Below are 22515 nucleotides of genomic sequence, written 5' to 3'. Positions count from 1 at the left end.
ACCCATTCAAATGCAATACTTCCATTATCTTAGACTAACAAATGTGCTGTATATTTTAAATGGTTTGATTTCAATACAACACCAAGACAAGAGAGAACAACAACTCCAGTCATGGAGATGAGAGGACCAGGCTCTCAACTCCAGCAAAACGCTGTGATTTTACCCCAACATTGGTCGTTAGCAGGCTGTCAAACAGCTTGAAAGTCGTGTCTTGTTAGCAGTAGATTAGGAGTCAATTTTTCATGTAGATTGTGCCCGAGTGTTTAGGATATTTTGGCTGGCATCAAACAACTCAAGTTGACAGGTCGGAGTACTGTTTTTCTTCTTCTTTATTCTTTGGGTAATGAGGTTGCTTTTATGATCATTTCACCGAAAACTACAAACTACAAATAATAAAACCTGAGCTTGAACCTGATTTATATGTTCAGAGACTCAGAAAAAAATGATCCAGGTAAAAGCATCAGAGTTTCCATACAGTATTTTAACTTACAAGCTCTTGCGCAGAGGCACATTAAATGTTCACAGTAATGGGGCAAAGAAAAGTTAGCTGTGTGGACGTTGGGACCTGGCCAGAGAAAACTCTCCCTGGAAGTTACAGTGCTCTGGAATTTCTTTTTATTGAATGAATTTTCTGTAAATCTGTGATAAAAGTCTAAAGAAGGGGTTACTTCAGCCCTTCTTTTGTCTTACTACAGTACACCAAAGAGCATCAAGTAGTCATATCCAATTTAATGGCATTGAGTACAGATGTCACATGAAGTGTGAGGTCATTATTACTTCACAGCATGACTCCACTATATCACCAGGAATAGAAATGACTCTGAGTTCAGACGGCTGAAAATACTGTAAGCTTCATCTGAATCCTGAAAGTAGAAAGGCCATGGAAACCAGAAAGCTCTTTATCCATGTTGTTGTAAATATCAATTTGTGGTTGGAGATGTCCACACCCTGAAACTCCTTAGAGAGCCCAATGTAAATATTTGAACCTCGGGGAATGACATAATGATTAGTGTTAGACTCCAGTAGCACCCTGCTGCTCACTCCACCAGTCATTAGTATCTGAGAAAGTGTCCATATTTACCAATAGAGAGAGCCATTATTTGTTCCATGTAAGGATAAACGTGTATTTTTAAATAGTGCAATATGAAACAAAACTGTTACCACCGCATTACGCTGTCATTTATTACATTTTCACCACACTTGAAACATTCACACAATTAAGAGGAACGCTCACACTTTATATGAACATACAGCAGTATATCACTTATCAGCAGCATTTCAACAGGAAGTGTGAATCTGTGTGGGCATGTGCAGGCTGTGCTTGATACACATCTACCTCACTCTCCTGTTTTGTTGCACCTGTCAGGGCACGCCAGGTGTATCAGTCCTTCATGCTTCAATGAACAACTGGGGCCTTCATTTTTTTTAAATGTGTGACCCAGCATTCATGTGTTCATCAGATAGACACATACAGCTGAGTCCATCTCCCAACTCACTTCTTAGCATGTGCCTCGATTATAATAGGAAATACATGGGCGCTACAGGAAGGATGTTTTGTGTTATTTTATCCCACAATCAATCCAGTTCACAGGACTGGATTAATAGTAGTACTTGTTCTTTCTACAGTGTATGCACAGTCTGAACAGCAACACTGCTTCATGAAGACCTTCAGTGGACTGCACGGTTAAACGTCACCCTGTTCAGTTGGGCTGTAGGTCCATGAAGCCGGTCTAATGTGATGCTCAAAACTGCAACACATCTGCTCACACACTAGTCCAGGCTGTAGGTCCAGTTATTGTTCCTGCTCTCTCCACTCTACAACCTGGATGAAAACAAGCACAGGGAAGGGATGCTATCTAGTTTGGCTGTATTTTAATGTAGATCATTTAGATCAGAATGTAAGCATGCGTATACAGTCATTACGCCCGTAACGACTGTATACTCAGCATGAATGCACACAGCGGGGCCTTGTTCTCCACATCACTCCACAATTTAACCCAAATGTCTTTGTGAGAGGAAAAGCTCATCCTAAAGTGTAAATGTGTAAATGTCCGATTGATGGATTATTGGTTTGCACATTGATTTCTGTGTGTATGCCCTCGTCTCGTCTCCGTCAGTGCACTCCAGTCCACTGACCCATCACTCAGGGCAACAAGCCCGGTGCTGCTTTGACAGGCGGGTTGTCACAAAGGTCGTGCCCTGAGGTTGAGGAGTCAGGGAATTCTCCACCCGTCCTTGTTGTGACACATGAATGGTGGCACCACAGCCTCGGCGCATATGAAGAGATGGTTAGCAACGACAGAAAATGTGAGCACCTTGACCTTTTGTGTGGCCTCATCTCTCCATGTGCCTCCATATCCATGTTTTTTTTTTTTCATTCCCCTGTTGTACTTTTCTGTTACAGCATTCCCATTATAAGACAGTAATCATCATCTGAGGTGAGAATCCATCAGAGACACCTTACTTACCCTCACATCCCATTGATGATGACACATATTTGACCTCTTTAGTCAGGCTCTATCATATCATAACTAGGTGTTGGATCATATCTGGTGACTAATGCCACAGAATGCTTCTGACGCTGATGAATTGATAATTGTTTGCTCATGATAAACAACATGTTTCTCACTGTAACTGAGTCATCTCTTGCCTCATGATGTCATGGCAGTCATGCAAGCAGAGAACATATTTAAGTAGTATGTCTCATCTCAGTGGTGATGACACTTGAGGCTGTCTGTATTTCATTATCTATCACTTTTATTTATTTTGCTTTAAAGGCAGGGTTTGTCATTTTCTCCAGATACACTTTTTTTTTTTAAAGATTTTGGTTGAAATTGTCTTTATGTCCTGACAGAAATTAGTAACTTGTGTGCTCTGAACAAGAAACCATTGTCTGCCACGAGGTACAAATTTGATGAACCAATCACACGCCTCCCTGTCTCCCTGCTCGTTCTCTACCAATTGCGTGCACGAGCCCACGTTCAAAAGAGCATCACTGATGGCAGAGTTTACTCAGTGAGTTTGTCGTTGGCCCTTGTGAATCGTCATGTTTTTTTATGTATAATGACAAATGTTAGTGTTTGCTTGGAATAGATCAACTCTGTCATTTTAATGGTTGTGGGTTTTTTTTTTGCTTTTATGATTGTAGTTTTCCCCTCAGGGCTTCACAGTTAAAGTGTCCGCCTTAGCAACACACACCCTCAGCCTAAACTACCATGTCTGTATGTGAGATCCATCAGATGCTGGCTGCATGTGTCCTGGAGAAATAGTGTCTCTTTACTGATGTGCACGTGGCTGGTTGTCTGTCTCTATATGTCAACGCTGTGATTGACTTGGGGGTACACCATGGACCAGTTCAATGACAGCTGGACCCTGAACTGGAAAAGCAGTATACGTAGATAATGGATGGATGGTTTTTATACTAAATATCTATCTATACTTTATGTACAAGATGGCTGTCATATCTGCCAACCTGTTGACCTTTTCCTAAATGAATTCCTCTTCAATAAGCCCTTATCTTCCATATCCAGAAATGATAAAACGTCACATGCTGTAATAAGACAATTGTCATGAGAAGCTTCCATCACCTCCTTTTTAAAGTGTGGAAGTAAATGGTTATAGACTATTTAAAGAGATGAAGGAGAGTGCTTTAGTATCCTTTGTGGATACGGAGAATTAAAGAGAAATCACAGCCTCAGGATGGTTGGTTAGAGAGCATGGAGCTCGAATCCTCTCCCTAATGCTCCACTGACCCCAATATGACACCCTGGTACCAAAGGTCATGCCTTCCTCCCGTCTCCCTCGGCGAATCTGCGATCCACAGTCACTCTCCACAACCCTCCCCCCCCTTCAACCACCCACACTCCGTCTCCAAACGAAGATTCCCACCCACCTGCTTGTACCTCCAGCTGAGCATCAGAGGTTTCCAGCTTTACAGTCTCTGGAGAGCATCCTCCCCTCCTCCTCTTCTTCCTCTTCTTCCTCTTCCTCCGTCCCCCCCACACTTCTCCACGCCTCCATGGAATTACTTCTAACTGGCCTACTTTCCGCCCTCGCTCTATATCAAGTTGAACACGATCTATATGTTGTTGTTGTTTTTTTTTTTTCTGTAACGCCTCCAAATGTTCTCCTTATTAATCCACTGTTTGTCGTTTGTCATTTCAACCTTGATGTTGTTCAGCTCTCATTTGAACTCTCCATCCATTGTCCTGCTTTTTATTAACACGTGTTTAGCTTCAGGCTAAAATGGTGTCCCTATGTTGCCTGTCAGAGCTCATTTGTGAGTCTTGGCTTACCCTTGGCTTAAAAATGACTTCAGACCATTACCACCACCATTAAGACGGATCAGCCTTTTTTCACCCAAGAGTTTCTTCGTTCTTCGAAGCATTGTACAGATGCTTTAATAAAGGCAGTGTAGCCGAAAGAATCACAACCTAAAACTTGTTTTTTATTCATGAAACACGGTTTTACATTTTCCATCCACAGTACCCCATGGTTAAGTATTAGATTCATTTTTTTCTGGATTATAAGGGAACATTAGTTTGCAATTTGGAAAACTAACAAGGTTATTTGAGCGTTGATTCGAAGGTTGACAAACACACAAGTATTATCAACAGCTTTAAATAAGAAAGTAGAATAATTTCTCTTCGGCGGCAGAGATAATGCAGGGTGGCTGTTAGAAAGTACATTTGTGAAAGAGGAATGTAACTGCTGGAAGAAAAATAACAAGACATCGACTCCACAATCGTGACCTTATAGCAAATCACAAAATGTTTTCCAAATAGATTTTAAATGCTGTAAATCTTGTTATATTTGCCTTATATTATTATTACTATATATTTTGTTTCACCCGTTTATAGCAAATAACAATAACAAGAAAATGCCTGTGAATTGGGACATTGGGAAGAGATAGAGTGTGTGGAATGACATGTCATAAAAGGAGCCACTGGCAGGAGTTGATCCCCGGTTAACACTACCGTGTTGAAGTATGGGGTGCATGAAGTAAACACTAGACCACTGGCGCCCCTTCACAAAGCTTTCCAGGCTTACTTTATGGAAGCACTGTATGCAGGATATTCTGCTCCTGCAAAATAGTAATTAGTATCAGGAGATGTGCTTTCAGACTCAAGCCACTTTTATAGATATCAAATTGAGCTGCACCTCATTTTAAAATGTATGCCATTTCAAACTGATTTAAAACATATGGTTCACGTTTCGAGAGAGATCATTTACAAACCAAACAACCTCAGTATCATGTTTGTTATATTTTGTAATCATAGGCCGAGTGTGAGCCAACTGAAGCGCTTATCAAACTTTGTGGTTTGTCCTGACTGCAGCTGAGACGACTCCTTGCAAAAAAAATTCAGCTCTGTCTTGAGCCGAATGATTTGTAAATGCCTTCATTTCACGGTTATTTAGCCCCAACTTCCCACTGGACCCAAATGGGGTAAAAGAGGCTGTAGTGGTTCAGATGACCGGAATAGTCTCATTAACACTGCAGAGGGACAAAAATACCCTGCAACACTATCATTGAAGCAATATTAATGCAATTACAATTATCACCCCCACAAAATGCCACAATAACACAAGCAGTGTTAGCATTTTCAGCTTCAAGTAAAAAAGGGAAAGGAAATTAAAAAGGAAAAAAAAAAACGTTAATTGTTCAGTTAAAAATCTGTTCTAAATGAGATGTTAGATATTACACATAATAATGTCACCACACAGTACAGAAGTCAGAGGGTACTTGACTCCCAGGTCACTCATTGTGTCATCAGTATGAACATAGCACATGCATTCATTCACTTCTCAAAACACTCAGGCATGCACTTCTCCACATGCAAAGACACATACTTGAGTCACCCTCTGTGGCTTGAAGCCCCATCATCACACACAGTGCACGCTATCAGTGACACACTATCAGTAACAGCTGGCCACAGTCACACATATGACTCGTGTTTGAGGGAAATAATGATCAGCTTGCTTAAGTGTCTCGTTGGCACATCTGTTGGTCTTCGGCCAGATATTGTCACCAAGAATTGAAAGATTCTTGCTGCTGGTTCTGCTCCTGAGAAAGAAGAATAGAGTATCTATTCTTCTTTAATTACCTGAATAACAAAAAATCGTAACGTTCATTTCCTCCCCTTTGTTTATTCAATGTTTAACGTCTTCTAATAAATGATTGACATCAATTGTTTTGCTTCATATGTAATGACTTTTCCTAATTTATGTTGATTTATGTTTATGATGTTGTACGCATCGGTTTTCCTTGGGTCAATTTGACCTCAGACTGTCTTAGCTTTATAACTCTTTTGAGTTGTTCAAGTCAAAAAAAAAAAAAGCTGTTTAATGCCTCTGTAAACATAAGCTGGTCAACATGGACTCTAATGGGGATTGCTTGACTTTTGCAGCCAGCCTCAAGTGGACACTTTAGGAACTGTGGATTTATTGCACCTCAGCCGCTTGATGGAAAAAAAATAACCCACAAAAAATGAAGGTTGCCAGTGTCAATTAAATTGCCTGTAGTGTTGGTGAATTGCACTAATGGCTGCTATTTTGTTTGACCTTTTCGACTCTTGACTCTTGTAGGGTCATTATTTTCATTGGGGTAAAATGTTTCAGGGCTAAGTCAGTCTCTTGAGCTGCTTGGATCGACTTTGAAAGCTCTTGGGAAACTTCACTTTCCAGTTGAAAGGACTATTTAAATGTAAATGTAAACATTTGAAACAGTTTCATGTTTTAATGGTTCTTGATATTTTTCCAACACTTTGCTGGGATGAAAACAAACGTACCTATTAACTCCACTGTCTACTTAGCTTCTTTCATTTTGCACATCTAAACCCTCCATTGACTAACATTACATTTAATGTAAGAGACTGTTAGATACATGAATCTTCATCTACAATGTAGATGTGTGTGCTGTATGCTTAACATGGAGCATATTTGACAAATAAAGTATCTTGAACCTTGAGAACACAGAAATGTCCTATCAGACTTAGTTTAATATCAACCTTTGACTACTCTGTGTGTTTCTTCAGTTCAGCGAAACACCAAACTCTTTTTTATCAGAGGACATCTTGTGTTTAAACTTGTTGAACACTTATCCATCCTGGTCCTCCCGGTGGGTTGGTGGTTGGTTGGAAAGATTTCTAGCCAACTGCTTTTTTTTACTTTTGAAATCATTTTACCTGGTGAAGGAAAATCAACTAACCATTTAAAGTTAGTAGTAACTCAGCAGCTGCCAAGGCACGACCTACTGTTAGTGTGGGGGTTTTTTTTCGTTGTTTTTTGTTATAGGACATTTTATTCATTGCTTTTACTTTTAGTGTTTGTTTTGGAGGGGAGCAGCAGTTCTCACAATGGATGCCCTATAAACATCCTGTGAATGCTGAACACTTAAAGAATCCTAAGTCACTAACGGGTTAGAGGCAGAGCCGCTTGTTGCCCTTTTTGTCTGTCAACAGAAGTGTTTCAGAAGAATAGAGATTTTAGGGACTCTCTGTCCATAAACTCTAAAATACGTCAGTGCAGCGATTCTTACTGGATCATTTTGACTGGTGTTTGGAAATGTTGTCTTTTAAGTGGCGGCCCTGTATAACAGGGTGTTTCTCACAGCAGAAAGCACGGCTGCACTAACAAATTAACTATGGAAAATTCTAGCTATTAATTGTTGCTGGATTACCATTTATGGACACACCCGTGATATAAGAATCCATGGAGAGAGTCAAACAGTATATGCTTTTTCTTGAGTTAACAAACACGCCCTAACACAATGCTGACGTGAGCGATTAGGTGTGTTTGGGTTTTGTTTTACCTGCACGGTTCCAGGTGGAGCATGTGTGCTCAGTAATCTTTCGCCCTTTTGTCCTCGTGTCACAGTTAAGTCCTGGCACGGAGTCCAACTATGAGGTGCCTGGTTAAACATCGACCAGCCTGTCTTACATCAGACTGAGTTAGAACATGAGCGTTTGGGAGTTTGTTGGGAGAAGAGTTAAAAAAAGGAGAGGGACTGTGGCAGCGCGCGCGTCGCCATGCATTGAGGCTGTGGTCCTCACGCGGGCGGCCCGGGTTCGACTCCAGCCTGAGGCCCTTTCCCGCATGTCATTCCCCTCTCTCTCTCTCTCCCTGATTTTCTACATTATCCACTGTCCCTCTCTCTCTAAATAAAGGCCAAAAAAGCCCAAAAATATAATTAAAAAAAAAAAAAAAAAAGGAGAGGGACAGACATGGGAAAGACATTTCCTCTGACAGGACGATGTCTTCTTTTGGACACGCGTGCCATTTGGGTGACTTGTGCTTGCATGTTCTGTGTTTTGAGGTGAAGGGAGTGGGATCATCATGGCCCCTGAAGTACACCACATCGCTGCCCATACCCTCCCCACAAGCAGCAGCTGCACCACTGCCACCACATCATTAGGAACAATATCCTCAACTCTCTTTCTCAATCAGAACATTTTATGTCATCCAATGAGACATTTTGGCAGCTGCCACCTTGACCCTGTGCTTCTCGCCCTCAGGGAGCGATGCGTAAGTCTCTGTCAAACTTTTGAAAAGGCTGACACAAACGCATAACTCGGTATGTCAGACAGTAATTCACTATATTCTGTTAAGGCACTGAAGAGTACTATGTGAGGATCTTTTATCTGTTATTTTAGAGACAGGACAGTGGATTAAAAACAAAAGCCTCCATCGTATGAGACTATTTCTCAGCACTTGACTGAAAGGTTTTCAGATGTTCTGAAGCTTCAATGCTTTTTTGTTATCATGTTTTCAATCAATGCAAATTCTGCTTTCTTCTCGACCAGTAGTATCCAAATGTATTGGAAGAAAAAGTGAAGCCCGGCCCAGTTTTGGGTTGCCACGATTGAAAGCAGCAAGGTTCATTCAAAATCACAGGAACCAAATATTAACCTTTTGTCGTGTTCCTGTGGCGTCTCATAAAGAAACAAAAATTTAATTTAAGTTTATTTCTCACTTTCATGATGCTAAAAAGACCACTGCTTAAAATAGAATATTCACAATGTTTCAGTAGCCAAAAGTTGTCGATGTATTTCTTAAATTTGACCGTGTGCAGGACTTTTGTGAATTTTTTTGTTGATTACATTTTTTTTTTTGACGATACAACACAATAGTTATTGCCTCATTCTGTGAGGGAGGCTCTGAGGACCTAACTGAACACGCAGCAGATCAAATGACATGACTTGGACTGAGACATGACAGGGGATGGAGGGTGATTGTAGAAGTTAGAATCACTTCCACTGGTCTATGTTTGCCCGTTAGTTGTCTGCTGAAAACACCGTCTTTGATCTCCCATCGACAACAACAGACTCAAACATGATTTATTACTATCTGTGTTAAATAAATCTTGCACACGATTCATGTTTGGGAAATCTGTTTTGAAATGAAATAACCACAGTGAAATGGTGCATACTTTGACAGGTTGTACTTCCATCTCTGTTCTAACTCATATTTCAAATGTTGGCACGGTGAGTGAATATGGAAGGCATGTTATTAACTAAAGAGTATTGCTGCTCTTCAGGTAGTCTTTTCAGTGTGTTCAGCTTGTAGTTTGTGATGAAATGATCATTTATTGTTCATCATTATTTTCACCTGTAATGAAATTGTGAGGTTATACAGACTCGCATTAAACCTGTAGAGAGTCATGGCGTCTTTGCCTTATTTGGTTTGAATAAGTGTTCAATTGACACCACACGAGCTGAATTTGACTGTGTGTCAAGTCAAACCCACCAGAGTTCATTTAATATGAAGCTAAAAGGTCAGGGGTAAAAGCCCCTGGACTGCCCTGATGTCCAAGGTGCACAATTCTTGAAAATGTCCAACCTGAATTGCAGGCACTGCCATGTATTTATTGTTGTTATCAGGATGCCGAGCAGCAGTGTGTCCAGTGTAGCACGGGGGCATTCAAAGCTGCTCGCCTAGAAGCTGGACATGTCTTTGCACAACAATCCTGCTGTCAGTCAAAGCACCCCATTACGTTGGGCATGACATTTAAAGTTGGGCGAAGAAAGCGGACAAAGTGCCCTCACCTCCTCCGTACTCGCCCTGCAGTCGAGCCCTCTGTGTTGCGTTCGCGGATGAGTGTGTTTGTGTGTGTTGTGACTTTGGCCAGACTTGGTCTGGCATAAGGACAGCTGTCACATTTCCAACCTGTCACATGCGACACAGAGGAGATGCCAGAGGCCGGAGCATCAGGAGACACAAGGACAGACATAAGGAACAGTGTCTGTGCTTTAGTGTGTGTGTGTGTGTGTGTGTGTGTGTGTGTGTGTGTGTGTGTGTGTGTGCGTGCGTGTGTGTGTCCATGTGTCTCAAGCAGCAAGGAGGACAGAGGGCGTGGGGTTGGTGGCCACGTGAAAGGGTTTGACTCCGAGGCACCCTCTAACCTTGATGTCCAAGCACACACTGGCGTGCACACTCTCCAACCGCTTTCTTAAATCCAGTCCTGCAGCAGTTGAGTCACATGGCCCCGGGGACATGTAGTAAATACTGCTCCAGCGTCCAGCCGACACCCCTGCAGGACGCCCTGCCTGTCTCCCAGCCCTCTGACCTCGGCTGCTTCACTGCTCATTACTTACCAACGAAGAAGTCTCTTCATTAAGGTGCTGCCTGTGGCCTGTGGAGCAAAGGCTTTTTTAATGTTACTTCTCTAATAACTCTTTACATAAGCAGGCAGCAGTTGGCCCCGAGTGTATTTGCTTAAAAGGACTGAAGATGTGTGTTTTGTGTGCAAAGGAAATTAATGGCCATTTGGAGGCTTTTGATTTCATTACAGTGGAGACGGTTCTTCTGTTCTGAGTTAAGCCATGGTTTCAAGGCAGTCAGGTTAGAAGGTCACATTTTGTTCTCCTCATTAAGCTATCTGTTTTGCACAACCACTTGTATATTGGCAAAGTTTGAGAAAAGAAAATCACAAGAGTTTTCAAGTACCTCTACATTTCCACCGCAGTTTAAAGACACCCCCTCAGAACACAGTGTATTCAATAACCCGAGCCAGCTGTCAAGTAAACCATTTATTTTGCCCCTCTGTTCTTTAATTTACTTTAAGCATACAAACAGTTTTCTCCTAAAATGGCCCTGTCAAGTTTAGGTAGTCATTTTTGTTTTGCTCTCAGCACTCATGGACAAGCTATTTTGTTACATTTAAAGACCTTTTTTGGGACCTCAGCTAGAAGTCATGGAGGAAACATTTGTCAAGTAATTTAACTGTATGAAAAATGTTCACATTTCCTTGTTGGATCATTAGTAATCCGATAAACACGCTGAGTTTTAGGCGCCCAGTGGTAGCTTGGCGTGAGCCCTGATCATGAGCATCAAAGTGACACTGATTTTACATGACGAGCTTTTTCCCGATTTAATTTTAACTATCAGATCCATTTCTTTTAGAGACATTTGGAAGTCTGAAGATGTGTTTTTCTTCCTGCAAGAACAATAAAGACTTAAAGGAAGAATGCTTGACTTTTTGATCCAGTAGATGTAGACCATGAGCACCTCCGACACACTGCAGCCTCCGCCCTCCTCCTGTGGCACACCTCTAACCCCCCCCCCCCTCGCCTCAAGTTCACACGGAGAAGTTAAGCACACACGCAGACAATTGTTCTGTTGGCGCCAACCGCAATTGCCTGAGGCCTGCTTTGGTGTGTTAGCAGGCTAATGTTAGCACACTCTATTTAGCTAGTAGCTTCACGTTGCATGTACATTTACTGCATACAGCATGACATGATCTAAAAATGCTTAAATGACAATCAAATAAGCAGCAAGTTTTCCATTCTTCTTTTCTGTAGTCCTTCACTCAAACAGCTTTTATACGTGAGGAGAGGAGTGAGCCGTCACGTCCATGTAAACATGATGAAACACGGCTCTGACAACAACACAGCACGCGTGTCTCGCGCTTCTCACTTCTTGTAGACAGTCATGGCTCAGAGAGATATTTGCACGTAGGATATAGTTCATATCTGCTGTATTTATGTTTAAAATGTTGTACGTTCTTCGTTGAAAAGATGCTTGAAAGGTGCACTTAAAGTTTACAGCGTGTCATCTATTGGTATAACTTTAAAAAAAAAAAAAAAACAAGGCTCAAAGAGTTATTGAGGCAGAGACACTGAAACTCTCAACAAGATAAGATTAGATTGTTCTTCTTATTTCCAGCTTCCTTCATTCATTTAAAATGGCAATAGCTACAAGTTAAATGGTCTGCTTTTGGTTTTTGTTTGTTTCACTGATTTGATATGACTTGGAACAGCTCTCCGCTGTCTGCAGGGACGAGGAGAGTCTGAATCATTCCACAAAAAAAAAAGTCTCTCCCTTCAACAGCGCCTTTGGTCTGACTGATTCGAGGGAGGTGAAGCTGCAGCCTGTGCACAGCTGCAGCCCCGTGTTCCTCATCTGGCCCTCTCACCTTCCTCTTGGGTCTCATCCGTCTGTTTCCTTTGTCCCCGCCTTAAAGAAAGCGTCCATTCAATCACCTTTAAAGATGAGAACGGGACATGACAGCTACAAATCAGAGCATAATAATCTTGACCCAAACTCCACGCCCACCCCAGCCTCTCCATGCCTGTTCCTATCTGTCCCTTATCGTCAGCTGCTGAGGCCCAGAGCGCTGCTGGGAGACACGGAGCAGCTCTTGTTTACTGATGCCCTCTGTAGTGATGCGAGCTGAGTCCATCAGGCAACACTTTTGGATGCCGCACACACCCCGCTGCCTCCCTTCTGCTGCTTATGTCTTAACCCCCTCATATCTGTTGCAAGGCAGTCTCTATGCAAACCAGTATAGCAACAGCTATTGTTGTGACTGTGACTGTGATCTGCTCATTCATGGCTCCTACTTTAGAATATGTGTTACGTATACTTAAAGCCCCTGGAAACCCCGACCAATAGAAGCCTTCTAACTCTGTAACTTTAGGTTTGTGTACGTAATAGGAAGAGTCTTAAAAGTACTGCCGACTATTTTTAATCTGAATGAAAAATGTCGCTATGTGATATCTTCAAACGTTACTTTATTAGGTGAGAATTTGGTGTGGGTTTTTTTTTTTGAGTGAGTTGACTTGCTGTGATACAAATTACAAAGCCTAGCAACAATAAGCGCCAGTGACAAGTTCTCTGAATCTGAGGGCGTGAGCGCTTCAGTATATAAAAAAATGTTTTTGTCTGTAATGGACTCAGACCCTGTGGCTGCAGTGCAGTGATTGGTGCATGCACGGAGGTCTTGAGTGCTAATGACCTAAGCAGATATTTTTTAAATAGGTAGCTCTTCTTAAATGCTTAAAGGGACACTTCATCCATTGAAACATGAATCTGTATTAAAACTGGGTCATGTAGTAGACGTGTGAAATAGCCACTGATATCCAATTCAAGCACAAGATCCTGAAAATCGTCATAATTCAAGCACAGCATCAAACCCCCCTCATCCATATCAGCTTGACTTTTTTTTTTGCTTCTCAGCTTTCTCCACAGAGCCTGTAAGTGTCAGCATAGCTTCCTAGCAAGATGGCGGACGCTGCTTATCGATGCTGGCAGCGAGTTCCCACCCACTGATCTATGATAGGTCTGTAGCTTCACTGTCAAAAACATAAAGAACTAGCAATGTAGTTTAACCCACTTTAACCACAGCAGCCAGTCGTTGATGCGAAATGACGACTTAAGCGTCATCGGCTCCTTTTCAGACAAGAAATACAACGCTTTACTGTCTCAGGGGAAAAGGAGGGTGGGATACACAACCATTCAAAAATACTAGCAGGTTTATAATGATACAAAGAAAGTGAAGTAAAGTGAAGTACCCCTTTAAAGAGACTCACAGCTTTAAAAGGGACGTATAAAAAAATCCACTTTCACAGTGTTTTTGAACATTTATTTGGGTAACCTGAGTGTCTATCGACCCACAACATTTGAAATGAATCCATCTATGCATTCGTTTGTTGTCTGCTTAAGTCTTACCACACAGAGAAAAAAGCTCTGTTTTCATCACAAGTTGGATTCTGATAAGAAAATCCCCTTCCCTCTCCTGGTATCTCCACCCATGGACTCCACCTCCTGCTTAAAGCAAAACTTATGTGCAGGTCTGCCATTTTTATTGTCTCTACAGGGGAGTGTTGTCTACTGGGAAAACTCAGGGAGGGCTCATTGCATTTAAAGAGACACACACACACCTAAACGGAGCGCTCTGAGAGAGCTGGTTTCTACGTGGACACAAACCTCCTCTGCTGCTTGATTCATGTTATATTTTAAACAAAGCACAGCACAGATGTTTCATTTAGACCACAGGGGACTGTTTGAAAAAGTAAAAAAAAAGGGGGAGATAATATGCCCACTTTAATTTAGAAAATGCATTGTTACCATTTGTAGCCAAAGTTCCAGAGACATTAAGAGCCGTTCCAGTGCCCCTGCCATTTCTCATGTATTCTCAGCTGCAACCAATTTCATTTGCATGGATTTGAGTGCCTTCTATACATTTCTCTTTTTTAAAACAGTGTTCATATCATTAGATTAAATGCAATGAAATGAATCCCACTCCATTAGGGGAGAAAATGGGCAGTGAAGGAATCCCTCATCCGCCCACTCAGTGTTTCTCTTAATCCAATGGTCAGTTTGTGAAATGAGTTCATAGGCCTGATCACGTTCGAGGCGCCCTTGCTGCATACTGGTTGCTGTGTGCCTCTGTCCATCATGTATGGTGGTTACATTCCCTCTCACCACAGCGTGCAGCGATTATAACAAATGGATGAGTTCAAACCATCTGTAAGACATTTGATTAACACCGCCGAGCCTCTGTCTGCCGAGAGAGGCCAGAGTGGTACTTGATGTGGAATTGCACTAATGACAGTGCCTGAGAAGTAGCCATGCTCTAGGAAAAACATCACAGATCGAGAAATTAGAACCTCGGAGATGCAGACGAGGTTTGAAGCAAGCAGCTCCGGGTGGCCTCTGCATCCATCTCACACATGATTTGATTGGAGCTCCCAGTCATCAGCTCAGCCTCACTGTGCAGCTGTTGAAGTTAATGTGCCATGAAACGAAACAGATGTTTCTTCTGGTGTCTTCCCTCTCCTCTCCACCTCCTTCAAGATTTTGGGACTGTCACACTTGTTGTGTAAGCATTAAAGAGTATGATCTCTAGGTTTTTACTTCTACTAATTTGAAAATACGACATGAACAGAGAATGTATTTTCTAACCACAGATATTTAGAAAAGTAAACAATATTCTGCAACATACATTCCTCCATGGAGAAAACGTTTCTTATGAGCAAAATAAAAATATAGTGTAACATAATTATCATACCGTATTGCAGCTGATCTCCTTCTATTGCATCACATTGTATCGTATCCTATCATATGGTATGAGTTAGTGTCTACCTGAAAGTTTGAAACCAAATGTAGGTTCTGCATGCTTCAACACAAAATGCTTAAAATGTTGTTCAAGAGTTTCAATATTTTCTGTGTTATCCAAACTTTTCAAAAGGCATCGATATGTGAATTGGCCTCACCAACATCTTAAATACTTTATATACAATTCTCCATCTACAGTGAGTTTCCTTGAGATTTGATGTAGACATTTAACCACTGTTGGTGGAAAATAAAGTCACTGGGTTCTCCTGATCATTGAGCCAGATGAATGACCTCTGAATAAAAGCAGACTTACTTACTCACTCTACTGTGTTTGTTCTGCTGTATAGCTAGCTTAGAAGCTGTGTCAGCTAAATCTTAAATCTGAACATAAGAACAGAATAGAAACAGCAAAGACCAATAATCCGAGCTGGAATAGCTAATAGATTTCCCATGACAACACATACATGGAAGAACAAAAACAACCAATTTGCAGCAGAGATACTTGAACTAACCTGAAGTTGTCGCTGAAGTGTTCTAATGATAAATGTTACTTGAACAGGCTGACAAGAGGCAAGAATTAGCTTGAAGTTTTATTGTGTCAGACTTCAAGGCTGTGGCTCCTGGAGCCTTGAATAATTTGCATAATGTTACAATTTCGGGCTGTCAGAGAACTGTTGGATTCCATGTTCGTGGGAAACTTCAGGCGCACTCCCCCCTTTATTCCTCCGCTGGCCTGCACTCCCACTGCTCCAGGACTAACCTGGCCTGAGCACGGTTACCTGAGTGAGTGAGTGTGGATATGTGTGTGAGTGTGTGCAGTGTGCATGAGGACGAGTGCGAGCATTGAACATAGTCATGAATGCATGAGTGCATTATGAACGGTACCTAAGATTTCAGGCTATCTTTTGCAGGTTACCTCTTGTACATCATGTGGTAACACAGCACATGAATGGAATACGTGATCATGAAGCGTGTTTAGTTTACAAGACAGATGGACTGCAAACGATTTTCTTTTGAAAGGTAAGCGCAGTTGAGTCTTCATCCCCATGTCGGAGAACATGACTGCCTGTCCTGACTATGTGGCTTATTTTGGGTCATAAAACTCCAGGATTTCTTGACAATGGAATGAAGGGATCCATTATACTTCATGTTCACGTTGCGTCACATGCTTGTACCCGTTCTTGAGCAACTGTACCGTTCTAAAGCGCACACCTTCCATCTGTGCCAGGACAAGGAAGTGTACTGTGATCAAAGAGGGAACAGAGCGCTCGCTCTAGTCTGAACTGGACTTTGGGGTCAAATGGGTTTCAGGGCACATTATGGATCGTCTAGTTTTATTACTTTTGTTGTCTGTTGTGTGTTTTTGTGTCTTGACCACTTCCTTCGATTTCCGTTTCTAGAGATGTTGGGATGTAATTAAAGTAAAGCCTTTTCTCTTTCTCTTTCTCAGGACACGGCTCTGGACCCTGGAGAGGATGTCGCTCTTCTCTCGGTGAGCTTTGAGGACGCTGAGGCTACCCAGGTGTTCCCTAAGCTCTACCTGTCCCCCAGCATTGAACAGTAAGCACATCACATTGACAAATGTATTACTTGTATTCTTCCTTTGATGATGTTAAACAGTGTGTTTAGATGGAGTAAATATTATTGCATGCAATCGGTTTGCACTACAGTCAAACAAAACCAGAAAATGACTGTGGATAAACCAAATGTATCCTGGTGTGATCAACATATTCTGTTTCTAATCAATTAATAGAAAGTTTATTTTATGGACCCTACTACCACTATGTGATTCATGTGAATTGAAGGTTTTTCATTAGCTCTGTCTATAATCTGAAATTTTAAACAATGGTTCCTTTGCATCAAACCTTGGAATATAAATCACAGTTTCAGATGTAAGTCAGACCTTTAGATGTTTCCATTAAAAAAGATTTCTGACTTTGGGAGAATGTTACATTTTGATTCCATATTATAGTTAATTAGTAATATAGTTTAAGGGACGAAGACACAGCTGTTTAGAAAGTGAGACTTGTTGTTTAACTTGTCAAACGTTGAGTTTTTTTTACTCGTAGCTTCCTGGTTTGTAAGTGGATCAAACATTGCTGTTCGTCATCATTCCTCACATACTGTAGGTTGTTTTCCCCCTTCCATTAAACGTCCTTTAGTTCATGACAGTCCTTCAAAGAGTTGTAGTATTGTTCTTAAAGTCTGTAAAGTTGGTCTCAGAGTCTATTAGTCGGCCTATATCATTGAAATGTTCTGCATATCCATGCAGACAAAGTTACAAACACAATCTTAGGTTCTTATACTAATCCAGAGTCATGGACGACTCATTCACACTTCCATACATTTATGCCCCGTTGGTTAAATCTTTGAGCAATTTGTAGTCTCAGTGATATTGGACAGGAGAAACCATCCAGAATCAGAGGTCATCTCGTGAGAAACATTCCCAAACTCATCCCGGGGAACAAAAAGTCTGCAGGTTTGTTCTCGTGCCTCACTCAAAAAAACCTCACAGTGAGCAGGCAGCGAAGGTCGGGTCGAGGTGATGTTAGCCCCCCTCTGTCCTCGTCCTGCCTCTGATTTCCAGGATGTGAGACGTAAGTTGATGGATTAGCATGAGTGTGCTGTGAATCTAGCAACAACTTACATCATTGTGAATAATCCCACATCCCAGTGTCTGGACTCATCAGGCGGTTCCTCAAAAACAAACAGGGGAAGAACAAAAAAATGAAATGGATGACACACGACGTCTATGCTCGGGATGACTAGATGTCTACAGACATCTGGGGTGTTAACAGTACAAAGACGGTGTGTGTTTGTGTGTGTAGCATGTTTTCTGAGTCTGTGGGCACAGTGTGTGTGTGTGTGTGTGTGTGTGTGTGTGTGGGTACTTGAGCAGTGTGCTTATTCTCTTTGTTTCAATCCAGTTTTCGTCTTGCAGGGTGTAGTGTCTACGTGTGTGTTTGTGTGCATTTGTCAGTTTACATTTGGGTGTGTGTGTCTGTGTTTGCCTGTGTGTGTGTGTTTGCATGCATGTGTGTGCGTGTGCAGAAGGGTGTGTGTTTGGATGCATGCATGCTCGTGGGTTTTTATTTTTATATCCTCAAAGTATGTTGTGCTGTTCATGTGTTTGTGTGCACGCTCCAACACTATTCGAATAGGGCCTGCTCTTTGTACTGTAGGTGTGGATGCAGATGTGTGTGTGTGTGTGTGTGTGTGTGTGTGTGTGTGTGTGTGTGTGTGTGTGTGTGTGTGTGTGTGTGTGTGTGTGTGTGTGTGTGTGTGTGTGTGTGTGTGTGTGTGTGTGTGTGTGTGTGTGTGTGTGTGTGTGTGTGTGTGTGTGTGTGTGTGAGAGCCAGGTATGGGCCCACTCTGACCTCAGGCCCTCACGGTCTGGGCTTTCGTGTTCAGAATAATTTCAGGCTGATGTTTATTTACAAGCACACGCCCCGTCGCACCAGGTTAAGAGACCTCTGCTCTCTCCCCCCTTCCCCCACCACTCTCTCTCTCTCTCTCTCTCTCTCTCTCTCTCTCTCTCTCTCTCTCTCTCTCTCTCTCTCTCTCTCTCTCTCTCTCTCTCTCTCTTTCTCTCTCGCTCTCTCTCTCGCTCTCTCTCTCTCTCGTTGTCCTGTCTCACCATGTTCCTTTTTCATGCTCCGTGTTCCTGCTTGGCTCATTTTGTTATGTCCTTCTCTGCTGTTTTTTTTTTTTTTCACTTTCATAATACGGTAATCTTCATTCTCCTGAAATACAAAAATTGTTGTCTCGTTATCTGTGTGTGTCTCGCTGTCAGTGGCAAAAGCACACACACACACACACACACACTGGAGGTTTAACAATGTGGTATTGCTGATTTCACGGTATAACAAAATTCTTTTCACAATATAACAAAATTCTTTTCACCTCTTTTTGTAAAAATCCCCTGGCGTGTCTGTGTCACTGTTAGTGTTCTAACTGATCATATTTTTAAAAGCCTGTGTGAAATTCTATTATTCTGCATCTACAAATGAACATGATTAGACTTTTATTTTGAACTTTCCTACTGTCTTAAGCAATGATTACTTAACTGGCTGTTCAAATTAAACTGCTTTTATTTTGAAGGACTTTCTGGTAGATCTAATGTTATGACATTGATTTAATGAATGATGAAGGAACCAAAACGAAATGAAAACAGCTCAAAGGACTGGTAAAGAGGGAAATGTTTGTGGTCATAAGGTGGATATGACTTTTGACCCGTCCGCTGAGCTGTGGAGGAGTTTTTCTGAAAGACACTCAGAAGTGTTGTTCTGTTCCATCACTGTGACTACAGATTGTCTACTGTGCGCCTAAAGGGACAAACTACTGGTTTGATCTTATACAATAAAAGGAATCTCTAAATCTATATGAAGTCAGGTTTAAAAAAAACACTCAGAGAGAGAGAGAGAGGGAGAGATGCTCCTCCTCCTCGATGTGAAATGATGAACTGTGACAGGACTTTAACCCCATACAGCATCTGCAGCAAAATACTCTAATTATACCACACAATAGGTCGCCTACTACTCCTGTGTTATCATTCTTTTTTTTCTGTGCATATGTGAGCAATCATGAGCTGCTGGATCTCCTTTATAAAACACAATTCTGCATGTCCCTCTGTTTTTTGATTTGGCTTTTTATGATGTGTAATGCACTTATTACAAAGATAGAAGGTGATGGAAGGTTTCAACCTTTCTTGAGCCACTGAGGCTTTAATGTGAAATATCAATTCTTTACAATATGAACTAGCTGTGGATTGGTCATAAATGTGCTGTTTTGATGGACACTTGGTTGAAGAGGTTTTCTTCAGGAGAGCTCTTGCGGTGGTGTAGTTGCAGAATGTATGTGTGCAATGCATACATTTGTGTGTGGTGTGTGTGTGTGTTTGTCTTCTGAGGGAGACTGACCTTCCGATAGCTCCAGCAGACCAGACTGGAGCTGTTGCTGTGGCGTTACAGGCTCTCTCCCTCTCTCTTCCAGTTGCATGAGGAGACAAGACAGAAGGAGGCTAACGGCGGAAAGTATGGAGCAGGAAGTGGGGAAGCTGCGGCGCAGGGGAGGGAGAGGGGGTAGTTGAGAGGGAAGGAGGGGTAGATAAATGAGGAGAGGCTATAAAGCATACCCTCCTCATCTTAACCCTTTAAGAAGCATCTCAGCATGCTGAGGCTTAACCATGCTACACTGAGCCAAGCTCTCATTTACCAGCCCTTCTCCTCCCGCTAAATGTTGCCTCTTTGTCTTGAGATATTTGCACATATGCATATCAAGGCTGAGTATGAATGTGCTCCGCTACATGCTTTTGTGCACCTTTTTGTCAGATGTGTGGGAGTGTGTTAATTCATGACCCAAGGCAAAAATGTACGTCTCTTTCACCATTGTTTAAAGACAAACATCTACATGTGTTTGCAAGTCCGTGCATGAGCGCATTCCTATTGTATTCATTGAGGATGCTACTTAATTAAGCATGCAGATTTTTGTGCGAGTCTTCGCGCTGTGTGTGCGTACATGCAGATCAGTTACCCTGTTAGATATCCGTCATGTCCTTACTGACCCTTGTTAGTAACCCTTTGCACGTTGTCTTTGCATTGTCTCCAGTGGAGAGGAAAATGCATGTTTGTTGCAGCGTTCCTGCACTCTGTGTTTGATAGACAGCGACAGTCAGGAGCTTCTGCATTAACCCGAGCAACGGCAAATGTTCGAAAAATCATAAAATGCCACAATAAAATCCACATCAAAAGCGCTTTGCGAATTGTTTAAATCAGTTCTTGTTTTATGAAACGTTGAGTGTAGCAGATGTGGACAGCTAGAGAAAATTGGCTCAGCTTTGTTTTTGGCACCGCTGGATTTCACTGTTTGTAGAGACTGTCATATCAACTGCATCTATTCAGTGTCAAAATGTTCTTTACATCTGCAAGCTCTCTGTCATTCCTGCTTGTTGTCAATCATCCTGTTGTCTTGTTCTTTTTTTTTTTTTTTAAGGATGTTCTTTTGTCCGTACATTAATCCTTCTGCCGTTCTCCTGTCCCTTACTCCCTCCGCTGCTGTTCCTTCTACCTTTAATTCGTTTCACTCACTCCCATTGTGCTTCCTCATTTAACTTGTAATCCTCCAGATTTCTGTCCTTGTTGATTTGGTCACACCCATGTAAGCATGCATGGTAACAGCAGGTGCAGATTAATACAACAGCAAACACTCGTTGAGCTCCTGAAAAATGTTGGAGTGTCTGTTTACAGTGAAGCCAAGATAAACCAAATTTATTCAGTACGGCTGTCTACAAAGGCCAGATACATGTACATTTAAATCACTTTTTATGTTCAGAACCAGAATCATATTTTAAAGGTCACATATTATGCAAAATAAACTTTAGCATGGCTTTCTAACACGAATATGCGTCCCTACTCTGTCGACAAACCTTCCATCTACTTTGTCTTCTGCCTGCTTCACTTTTCAGAGAAAGTGTTCTTAAACAGGTCGTTTGAGATTCTCCCTTCATGACATCACAAAGGGCAGTAACCCCTCCCCCAGGTGGATGACACTCCCACAGCTAGATGCTTGTTCTGCCCTCTGAGTCTGCCTTCTCACTGTAAATAATCAGGCATGGTGCAAGAAAGCCAGAGCAACCCAAAGCCCTTTCAGAGAGGGGCGTGGTCAAACACAGTTAATTTACATATTTAAAGCTACAGACACAGAAACAGCCTGTTCTGAGCAGGGCTGAAATAGAGCGGTTTGTAGACATGATCAAATACAGGATCAGGCTGGATTTAGAGCAAAAAAACTTCACAGACATGTTTAAGGGAGCTCTGAGACATACTTAAATAGGCTGAAAATGAAGAGAATATGTGACCTCTAAAACTTTAAGATCAATTTTAGTGGGAGTGGGAGAACAAGCTTTTTTTCCCAGTTGAGTACATATATGGACAGCTTATATTTCTTGGCCACATCAAAGTGAGTTTCGGAATTACTGTTTTTTTTGTTTTGTTTTTTTTACCATTGACTGGTCAAAATGTGTAGTCTCAAGTGCTAAACAACCATAGGGAAAGGATCTCTACAGATGTGGAGTGTTTTGTCTGTTCCTGGAGAGAACACCGAATTTGCTTGTCCACCTTGAGTTCAAGGTTTGTTTTTGTTATTGTTTCACATAAATATTGAGTCAGATCTTGCCACTGG

General features: G+C 41.8%; 1 protein-coding gene across 2 annotated transcripts in view; it reads left to right on the top strand.

Annotated features, from left to right (window-relative positions):
* Positions 1-22515, top strand: part of babam2 (BRISC and BRCA1 A complex member 2) — an 89376-nt gene that overhangs the window by 44273 nt on the left and 22588 nt on the right. For both annotated transcript variants that reach the window (XM_079368970.1, XM_079368971.1), the window contains exon 7: positions 16787-16896. In XM_079368970.1, coding sequence (XP_079225096.1) covers positions 16787-16896 — 110 coding nt within the window. The remainder of the gene's footprint in view (positions 1-16786; positions 16897-22515) is intronic.

Source organism: Symphodus melops (assembly GCF_947650265.1).
Source record: "Symphodus melops genome assembly, chromosome: 19".
Classification (NCBI taxonomy): Eukaryota; Metazoa; Chordata; class Actinopteri; order Labriformes; family Labridae; genus Symphodus; species Symphodus melops.
This window is presented reverse-complemented; position numbering and strand designations above follow the sequence as displayed.